This window comes from Pagrus major, chromosome 20, assembly GCF_040436345.1.
Source record: "Pagrus major chromosome 20, Pma_NU_1.0".
NCBI classification, from domain to species: Eukaryota; Metazoa; Chordata; class Actinopteri; order Spariformes; family Sparidae; genus Pagrus; species Pagrus major.
Genome location: NC_133234.1, coordinates 12,786,767 through 12,797,487, shown reverse-complemented (window position 1 = coordinate 12,797,487; position 10,721 = coordinate 12,786,767). Strand labels below are relative to the sequence as shown.

The window sequence follows — 10,721 nt, the reverse complement described above, 5'->3', positions numbered from 1 at the left end:
AGATACAAAGGAGTTACTGATGTAAAACAACTGACTTCTGTGTTCCACAAACTATTGGCTTTTGTTGCAAGTGCATTTTACTGCTGAAAATAGTTGCAGGCTATAAATGGGAGGATATTCAACTAAGCCCAAAAACATTGCGCCTTTCTACTCTCTTTCTAACCATCACTAGGTTCCTCATGCAATATTCAAACAGAGAATTGTGTACTTTCATCGAAGAACAGTTGAAGGGCCCTAAAATGAAGCAATAGTGAATCTAAGAAAGACAACCACATATATCAGTATCAGTCCGTCACACATCTCTAAAGCCTCATCTCTCTCTGCAATCCACTCCACTGGGAGTCAGTCATCATCCACCACCATCACGTTCCCGTTCAGCTCATACTCCAGAGTGCCCCAGTCGAAGATGTTGCCCTTGGGGACCTTGTGCCCGTAGTGCCAGGCCTGGATCATGCTCCTGGAGAGCACAAAGTCCCACATATTCAGATCGGTCACCTCTCCTACGAAGCTCTGCACGGCCTCCAAACCCCCCAGGTGTTTGTCTGGGTCCTGCCCCAGGAGGACGGTGCCTTCTGGACGGATGGTGTGCCCCGGTTTGTAGACCTGGTAGGTGCTGCGTTTCCCGTCCACCCAAAAGGCAGCCAGGCCGGTGCGAGACTCCCAGGTGAGGCAGAGGCTGGTGCGGAAGGTGGTGAGGGGTGGCAGGTGGAAGAAGGTGCCATCACCACTCATGTAGAAGGAAACGCGTCCATCCTTCTCACGCCACACGTTGAGCTCGTCGTAGTCAGCGGTGCGGTAGGCGAACAGGATGATCTGCCGCTCCTCCGGGAGTTCGGTGGCCACACGCATGCAGAGAGTGAAGGCCCTCAGCCCCATCTCCTTCTGTGGGATCAGGGCCACGAAGCTGAAGTCCGTCTCATAAGGGAAGACCAGGACTTTGTCGGTCAGACCCACTGGAGCAACACAAACAAAAGGACGACACTGCTCAAACTGAATGTGGGCTACATCTAAAGAGGACATCTGTGTATAAATACAAGTTAAATTACCATCTTTCTAAATTAAATTAGTTTTTTTAACTCATACCTTGGGTGGCTGAGGAGAACCCAAAGACACTAAGTACAACCACAGCAAACCTCACAGTGTTGATAGTCTGCAAACACACACAAGACATCCATTATTATCTCAGAATATGAAGTCCTATCAGTCTCTGAACAAACAAGATACACTAGAGGCCGAAATATGTGAAAAGTTACAAGAGGAAACAGCTTTTCTCACCATTTTAATGCCGTTTTGTTGTCCCTCGATGTTGCTAACTCAGTCCCACTTGCTCTTGTCCCGTGCCCAGTCCTCTTCCCTCCTAGCACAGGCCATGACGTCAGCTCTTCAACCGATCCTCTGACAATAGGCCCGGTGTGTGAGGGCTCAGTGACAGTGCTTTTCGTGTGACTGATGCGAACACACACAACTTCACCTACAGTGTGTGTGTGTGCTCCATGTCACATGATAGACTGACAGTGTTTGCATCAGGGAGAACAATCTTTTGTAACCACATGTGAGAGATTTGTGATGTTTAGTACTTAAAAGGCTCAGCCATGAGTTGAATTGTGACATCACTCTGCACTTGAATGAGTAACCATGGGTGTTTGTATTAAAGGTGCAATATGTAATAATTTTAGTTGAAAACACACATAAATTATGTGAAATGTGAAGAAAGAACGTCTTCAAGGAGACATAGGATTTATGCTTCGCCAGACTGTTTCTGGATTTTTTCTATGATGATATATTAGCTGATATATAACATATAAATTACATTCTATATCTATATATATCTATATATATATATATATATATATATATATATATATATATATATATATACATATATATATGTATATATATATACACACATATATATAAATATAGAAATATAATATATATATAATATGTATATATACACACATTACATTAAAAAAACACTTGCTTTTTAAGAATTTTGATCTAAATACTTACAGGGTGGAACAGATTACAGTTGAATATGAGCTATTTTCTTGTTAGCAACCTACTCTATGTGATGCGACACTTTCTTTTTACTTATTCATTAAAAATAAAAGCTTCAACAAATATGCATTTTTAGCAGGGCGCATGTTATTGATTGCACTACAAAGCTGTTTGCTTTGCTTTGTAGCATAGCTGCAAAATAATTTAGTGGGAAACCATTTGATTCTTGTGAACAGATTTCTATTGAACAGCGGTACATTTGTCATCATACTTGGAATCTCTTTAATGACGATTCTGCGTCAAAAACACAACCACAAACAAACTCAAAGTTCACGGTTTAATGGGGACAAATGAAAACTGAACCAAGCATTTTATGTTATCAACATATCTACATTTAATACAGTTTCTCAAGCTCTAGGATTTCTCAAGAATAAAAGAACCCTAACTTTGTCAAGAAATAAAATCTGAGATACACAAGCAAATTATTTACACTGCCTGCACCCCGACACGCACCACCGACAGGCCCAGTTCATCACAGACACACATTCGGCTGAAAAACCTGTAAACTAATAGCGCTGAACTGAAAATGTGTTTTTGCAGAGCATGCGAGCGAACCAGCACGCCAAAACTTGGACTGAGGTATGGATGAGATAAGATGGTCGTAACTCTTCCAGCATTTCTAACAGAGGATTCTGGTACAGCGATGCTAGCGATCCCCTCAACAAGACATGACTTTGACTTTCACGCTGATAGTCTGTTAAAATAAGCTGCTGCGACCATGTTCTTCATTACTGTGACACTGTGAGGAGAAGGTGCATGAAATTAACAGCATCAAGGTGAGGCAAAAAAAAGACAGCCATCTTCTTGCCTTTGCAAAAGGAAAAAAACAAAATTCACTTCATGCTTGATGTGAGCGTCCACAGTCATTCCAGGCGAACAGCACGAGCCAAACACGACGTCCAAGCACATTTTTGTTTCTATGATTGACACAGACAGCACGGACCATTCTTCAAAGCAGATTTAAGCATCAATCCAAACACCTGATGTCGTCTATCAACACTCAAACATTTTCAATTAATATCCAGCAATGTGAAAACTTTTTTTTTTTTGTACACAGCGGTCATTTCCGTTCATATTCTGCATCCAGTTCAAGGCCGCTTTTCATGAAAACCGTGTAATTGTACTGATAAAAAACATTTTGAATTACTGTAGGTCAAGCCTAAACCTAAAGAGTACATTATGCATACATTCAAATTATTTAAATTGTCTGTTATGGGGTGTGATTGATATGCAAAGAGGGGAAAGAAACAGCTATAATCTACTGAAATTCTTACAGTATGTTGACATGAGGTGGGTATGCTTGGAACGCCACTCAGAGGTGAAGAAGGGACCCTGCGACTACGTTTCAACTATCGTCATGTAAAACTTTGCGTACAAACCTCGTTGAGTACAGGTTTTTGGCATTTTAGGTCCCACTTCAGCGAAATGTACATTAAGAATTGGGCTCCGATGTTTGATGAAAAAATGACTACGAATACTGGAGTAAATGCCAAACAAAAGGCCAATGTCTTAATGAATTCAACCACCGTGTGTAATCTTTTTATATTGGTGGCTTCTGTGAAACACTGGAGTGCAATGCTGATGCTTTCCAAGGATTGTGGCACTCAGAGAAAGAGAGAGAGAGAGAAAGAGAGAGAGAGAGAGAGTAGGGAGGGAGCAAGAGAGACCTGAGAACGTGGCCCCTTATTTTGAGTAAAGAAAGGAGTCTGGCTTGAAAGACTAGGAACACCATGACAGGGAGGAAGAGAGTAAGGATAGAGAGAGCAGGATGAAGGAGATTTTAAAGGGAGCTGCAGGCCATGAACAACGAGCCTCGGGAGTTTGGAGCGGGAAAGTTTTACAGCAAAGATAAAATGTGGGGAGGAAGAGGCAGACCGAGATACGTGGCTCCCGTTTGGTAGTCCATAGTGTGGCTTTTCCCGCTTGTGTAAAGTACATATCCAGGCAAGGGGTGATCTGTTCTCTACAGTCTCGTGTTGTCCAGGCTTCGTGTTGAGTATCGGGGTATGATGGAGACATGGGAGGCAGGGGTCCCTTCAGTAGTCCTCCACCCAGCCGTTCTCCTGGATAAAGGCATCGATCACCTCCTTCATGGCCAGGTTTGGGATCAGCTGGTCCTGGGTCAGGGGACTCCTGGTGACTGGGTCAAAATGGCCCACTCGCTGCAAAGAGAGAAGGTCATGTTAGCAGCTGTGGGTGAGGCAAAATATTATGCAAATATGCCATCTGTACAAACATTTTAATCATTGTAATCAGACTCAAGGCCTCATCTTTCCAAGCCCTTTGTGAAAACAATTGTAACAGAAGAGAAGAACAATGTATTTATTTGGTTGGAATCACACCTTCCATTAATATAGGAACAATATATTTTCCAGAGTTTGTTGCATTTAAAACTGAGGTTGGTAAGATTGTTGAAACCAGCAAGAGCAAACAAAATTTTTAAAGTATCCAACTAAAAAATGTCCACCCCCTCCATTCACACCTTCCTTTCAAAACACATGAACGCACACTGTCTGACTACACAGACACAGACTGGCCTGTAGCTCCCACCGGCCAGCTGGGAGATGAGTGCGAGCTGCTAGTTTGCTACTTTCATCAAGCTCTCTTAGCTTTTTTTAGTCTAATACATGTAGAAATTAACAATTATTGTAAATGCCACAATTATTTCAACAAAAGCAGAATAGCTGTCAGGAATTGATCTCAGTCTGAAAAAGCTACCCGGCGCTTCAGTTACTGCTCACTGGTGTAGGTGTGAGCTGACGAGGCTCTTACCTGTAGGTGCTCTTCGATGTCCTTCCGATCATAAGTGATTCCACTGGGTGTGATGCAGGGTTCCCTCATCAGCTCAAAACTGATCTTCCCACACAGATAATCTGGAATCTCCCGCTTCTGAACAGACGACAGAACACAGCAATACTCAGACTGATGTAATGCAAGAGGTACATGGATATGATATCAAAATTGCCACTAACGCTGTCACATAGCTTAAAATCTTTTTCTGGTCTTACAGGCGTCATTGCAGTTGAATGACAAACTCCTGCTTGGCAATCTTGCTCATGTTTTTTTTCTCTAAAACCACATGATCCACTCCAAATTTAATTTAAATATTCTCTCAAAGCACTTATGCTAATCTAAAAATGTCTTAATGCTGAAGTCAAGGTACTTTATATTAAAAAAGCATATTTTGTTCATGAGGATTCAACAGTGCCACACGTTCTAGCACATACAGAGCACTAACACCCTGTTGTCAGCCAGTGAGGTGTTATTACATGACAACTACATCCATTCAGTCAACAACTATCTAGAACGAGCCACAAGCCCTGGCAAAGAAATAGTGGTGGTTACCATAGAAATAGCTTGGGATGGAAATAGCACCTGTCTGTCTAGAGAATAGGTGCAGTTCTCACATATGCAGTCATTTATGGTAGCAGATAGGATGAGCACACAACACAGGAGCAGTGGAGACAGATCGTTCACAAGATAAACAAAAACACATCTGAAATGAACCATCTTAACTGCACACTCTGAAAGTGTGCTCCCGTCTGTTTCTCCTGTTGCTATGACCACCATAAAAAAAAAAAAGATGGTGTAAAGTAGGTGTACACTGTTAGCAAAGATTCACTGTGTCCTGTAATGGGTGACGGTGACCTATCAGGGATGCATCCCTGCTTTCTGTACAGTGCATATGCTGGGATAAACTCCAGTCCAGTCCTCCTATACTAGGAATAAGTGGGTATGGGATGAATGAATACAACTACAGGCTACAACATGCTCAATCGATCGTAATGATATTAAGTACATTTTTTATACTCACTTTTCTTTTCTCATCCACTTGAGAGAAAAGCTCATCCATGTCCATTAGATACTTATCCTAAGTACAGTCAGGAATAATCAGTTAGAATATTGAAATATTATATCTGTTCATTAAAAAATCGTGACAAACAATTCCAAGAAGTCCAAGAAATATTTAAAACGTACATGTTTTGATGAAATCTTGGCAGCATCGCCTCCGTTTTGATTGTCGTCCTGTTTCTCTTTGTATTCTTCTAGTTCTCTGCATGAGTACAAAGTTATGAGAAATTATCCCTCCATCGGGAACAAAATAATGATACCCACCTGACAGACTCATTCATCAAAAGCTCATAACCACACATCTACGCATGCTGGATACTCGACTGCCACACCACAGCCGCCTCACCTTTCCTTCTCAGCCAGTATGAGTTTGGTCAGATAGGCGTGTAACTCGTTCTCCTGGTTGATGCGCTTCTCCTCGATGCTATTCCAGCGTTTCTTCTTGGCAATGCGCAAGGCGCTAGGGATGTCATCTCCAAAATTCAACCTCTGTTCTTTCGCCAAATTATAAGCTGTAGAAGAAAAAACATTGGTGGTTTACCAACACGACGCGTTTCCTACAGTTTTCTTTCCTTCTGACATCCCTAGAGGACATGGCAACAATTTAAATATATAACACTTTTCATACTTTTCACTGTAGAATATTATCATTCCAAAGATTTAATCCCTGACAAAGCATGCTGTAATACATCCCCCGGAACATATCCTGTGCCTCAGAATGTAAGTGCTAAAATACAAATTTAATTATTACAATCAACATTTTGAAAAAGTTTCGGCTGATTCTAGGACCAGCACTTGAACCACTGACAGCAGAATGGGAGAATGACAGAATTTAAAATGAAAGAGACGCGTGAAATTCAAACATAAATGAGGAAATACATGACTAATATTGTGCAACATATGAGCAAGCTTCTTCTACACACTACAGCACAAAACGTTGCAAAAGTTTCCCATTGTTTTAGGATTCTGCTCTGACCTTTCTGCAGGTTGCCAATGGCCTCGTCGTAGTTCTCCAGCTCCAGGTGACACTGGCCCAGGAAGAAGTGGGCCTTCACTGACTGGCTGTCCAGCTCCAGCGCGTGCTTACAATCTGCCAGAGCCTTGTCATGCTGCTGCAGCTTCACATGGCAGAGAGCCCTGTTGGTGTAGTACACTGCCACAGATGGGTTACGGTTCTGGGAGACAGGACAGATCAGACAATGCACATGCACAGTAACGTTACGGCACTGTAGACATCCAGGGGGAAATCCATCCTTTCCATTTTGCTATGAAGGGCAATATTGTGTTTTAATGTGTTTTGATTTAGGTATTAGGCATTTCTTTAACAATGACTTCTACTCACAATAGCTTTGCTGTAGCATGTAGCAGCCTCCTGGTACTTGCGGCAGAGGAACAGCCGGTTCCCCTGCTCCTTCAGCTCCTGCGCGGTGGAACTCTTCTCCGGGCTGCCGGCCATCTTCTCCACCGGCTCCGCGGGGCCCGCCTCGCCCTGCTTCCCTATCCTGTTCCCCGTCTCTTCGGCTGGCTAGCTGACAGGTTCAAGAATGCCCTGTCCCTCCTGGATCACACAAACCAGACCAGAGACACAACGCATGTGAAGTTAACTCAACATTCACGGCGTTCATTCACTGCAATGCACCTGCAATGCGCGTCTTGGGCGAATTAGGTGCAGTCCTTGATGCCACCCAAAAAGGCATTCGTTTTAATTCGCTGAGAGTGCAGCCAGCTCTGAAATCCAGCGAGGTGGCTAGACTGTCGGCGAATTAACTATTCATGTGACGGACATCGTTGGTGACTAAATGAGAGGCAGAGCTAGCAAGCCAGCCGTGAGAAAACATCACACAGTCGAGGTCCATATCGTTAGCGCAAGCCTTTTAAACTGTAACAGTACACCGCTGGCATACAATGGTAGCTAAGGGTTGTAAACAAGTAACGTTAATATGACGGATAGTTTGCCAGACAAGCATTTGAGATGTAACTGATGCCTCAGCAAACATACAGACAAAGTGACAATGTCGTTAACTTTATTGACAGGAGAAACAGGAGATCGGTGCTCAAATGTTAGCTAGTTAGCTAAGCTAGCATAGTAAGCTATGTTGTCGATGTTAGCCCGTTGGTTGGCTAAAAAGACACTCTGCTTTCTTACCTGTAGTCACAAAATTACACATTTAATCAGCAGCTGATTGGGAAGTTAGGACTATGACTGTAATAGGCCTGAAAAAGTCGTGTTGGCATTTATCTCAACATTTACCTGAAAGCCGCTCGGCAACCTCAGAAAACACAGATGAGCTAATGCTAGGTTAGCTTGTTTGCTACACAGCCTATTGCCTTAAATTCTCGCTACTTCCGCGCAAATTAGATTTTGTTTCTGGGATCAGCGGCCTTACCGTACAGAAGGAATCTTACATCCAGGTGAAACAGGTTTTATATGATTTCATATCAAATCTTAATCGATAATTTTCGCCCCATCCGAGCTGTCTTGACAGGTTGTTGTTATGCTGACGTCAAACGCTTACGCGACGCCGACGGAAGCCGAAAGGACCTTTTTTTTTTTTGACAGAGAAAATACATGAAATGAGCGAAATCAGAGGCCTTGATGGAGCAAAAATCTGTAAAATGTTATTTGTTCATACAAATTTCTATCAATCAATGACGATAATGTGAAATAAAGATAAAATACTGAAATAAATATAAATAAAATACTATATTAAACTTATGTTAAAGTTCTGCTGCCTTCAATTTCAGACAGCTACAAAGCACCGCAGCAAAAAGTGATCACCAGCAGGTGGCGCTCTGTAATCAAAGGTTTAGACAGCCTTCAAAACTCCCCACTATTTTTGCTGGCTAGAATAGATACTGTGGTTGCCTTACTACAATTATTTTGAGGAATGAGAAACTATGAAGGACTATCACCAATAAGCGTCAGACTTATCAAACAAAACCTGAAACGTTGGGATTATATTTTCTTAAATTGACAGTTTACCTGTGACTGACTGAAACTGTGACACCTGAGATATAAGGATGATTAAAGCAGCACATGCCAAAATGTTTCAAATACTTTATATCACAGATAACATTTTTTGGCCTGCAAACTCTGACACTGCATGACAGTTATCCGTCCATTTGTGGGAGGTATGCTCAGAGAAAGGTCAGACTATGATCAAGAATTCAGTATATATTATCAGGGACATCCCACCCACAGAGAGACTGAGCCACACACAGACAGATCCATAGATGACCTTTACAGGCCTTTATAAAGACAAAAACATTCAAGTTTAGCCGTGGAGGAATTAGCAAGGTTGTGCCTGTGGACAGGGTCACTTTCATCCCAGCCTGTTGGGCCTCGCAGCGTGTGAAGATTAGGGCACATCCCCTGAGCAAACACACTGATAAATGTGTGAAGGGGGCCGTTGAGCTGCAGACCCACCAGCGCAATGTGTCCCCAGCTGTGTTTACCCATCTCCGCCATTCTGGTCCCCTGATCCCCCAGAACACCCACCTACCCAATCAGCCCCCAGTCTCATCTCTGTAAAAGTGGAGTTTTAGACTATAGACACAGTCTGATGAGGACAAACACACTGATGCTGCAAATCAAGATTGAGAAATGTGAAACAGTAATTAGATACTATCTAATTGTATTAGTATTAGTGAAAAAGCAACCAGATACAACTCATAAACAAAAGATGCGCAAGGCCAAACATCTTCGCTGGATTATTCAGATGATATAATCATATGTGTATTATTAACACAATATCACTATTTCATTTGTTTAACATCACGGTTGTCATGAATATCGTGATTTCCAACACCCCTTATTTGCATGTTTGCAAGTAAGCACATATAAGTTGCACAGCAACAACCTCTGTCACTCATTTTCACTCAGGTTCGTGCTCTGTGTGCTCCAGAACCTACGGACACTTGACTGTATGCTTGCAAAGAATCTTTTTCTGTGTTCAAAATTTCCCATCATGCATCAGGATTGAGACACGGTTAGGACCTATAGGATAGGACGACTTCCAGTTGTTTTAACTGACACAAATTCACAACCGACATATTAATAAAGGTGTTATTTAATAGTATTTAAATATTTGTTATTATTATTGATATGAGCAAAGTAGTGAAATTTGCTTAATTTATGCCAAAATCTTCTACTTTATCCAGCTTCTCTTGCTCACATTTTTTGTGTGTTTGCTTCTAATACTAAGTATATCAAAGTATTTACTCATCTCTAAAGATGATATATTTTCTAAAGATAGTTTTCCTTGGAAAAAAAGACATGGAAATCCAACTTCAATATTATATCAGTGCATTTCTCTGCAATAAACAATGCTTATAGATCCAAGTTTTTACGACAAAATATTCTGTCATCATTCTGGAAGAAGTTGTGAGTAACTGAAGCGATTAGCTGACTGTCGGGAAGCATTATAAAGAGAACAGACGCTCCACACTGTGATGGTTCAGTGAATGCTGTTTGAAGCGCTCACTGCTTACATTTAAACTGCATCACTCTCACCCACCAACTCTCTGCCCTCTCCTCCTGTCCAACATCCCAACCGTCATCCTCCGCCCTCCCCCCCATCAAACCCAACTGCTGCCCGCTGCACCACGTTGGCTGAGCTTCCAGTCACCTTGGCAACAAGACCAGGAAGTTGCCCAGCTCCTCTGGCACAGCTGAAAAGCTGCCACTTCCTGATTGATTCTGCTCTTTCTTTCTGCCCGTGTAGTCGTTTTCCCATTTGGCAGTGTGCGCGGCTTTTCAGCGCCAAAGCGTCTGAAAAGAGAAAAAGGCTGAACACACTCTCCTTAGCGTT

General features: G+C 42.2%; 2 protein-coding genes across 2 annotated transcripts; both read right to left on the bottom strand.

Annotated features, from left to right (window-relative positions):
• Positions 1-342: 342 nt before the first annotated feature.
• LOC141015768 (C-reactive protein-like) lies at positions 343-891 on the bottom strand. The gene has a single exon (XM_073489948.1). The coding sequence runs from the start codon at positions 874-876 to the stop codon at positions 343-345; it is 534 nt and encodes a 177-aa protein (XP_073346049.1). The 5' UTR covers positions 877-891.
• Positions 892-2,321: 1,430 nt separating this feature from the next.
• On the bottom strand, positions 2,322-8,433 carry stub1 (STIP1 homology and U-Box containing protein 1). The gene is made up of 8 exons (XM_073489947.1): positions 8,298-8,433; positions 7,253-7,468; positions 6,887-7,085; positions 6,257-6,422; positions 6,037-6,112; positions 5,873-5,929; positions 4,831-4,947; positions 2,322-4,220 (listed from the first exon to the last, which is right to left on the bottom strand). Exons 2-8 carry the CDS (start codon positions 7,364-7,366, stop codon positions 4,095-4,097), a joined length of 855 nt encoding a protein of 284 aa, XP_073346048.1. The 5' UTR covers positions 7,367-7,468; positions 8,298-8,433; the 3' UTR covers positions 2,322-4,094.
• Positions 8,434-10,721: the final 2,288 nt, after the last annotated feature.

What these genes read in the sequence shown, in the direction of transcription:
- stub1 (XM_073489947.1), bottom strand. Translation starts at nt 7,366, where the DNA reads ATGGCCGGCAGCCCGGAGAAGAGTTCCACCGCGCAGGAGCTGAAGGAG. An exon ending in CATTGGCAACCTGCAGAAAG is followed by an intron (nt 6,423 to 6,886) that starts GTCAGAGCAGAA and finishes TTTCTTCTACAG; the next exon opens with CTTATAATTTGGCGAAAGAA. An exon ending in AAGTGGATGAGAAAAGAAAA is followed by an intron (nt 4,948 to 5,872) that starts GTGAGTATAAAA and finishes TCGTCTGTTCAG; the next exon opens with AAGCGGGAGATTCCAGATTA.
- LOC141015768 (XM_073489948.1), bottom strand. Translation starts at nt 876, where the DNA reads ATGGGGCTGAGGGCCTTCACTCTCTGCATGCGTGTGGCCACCGAACTC.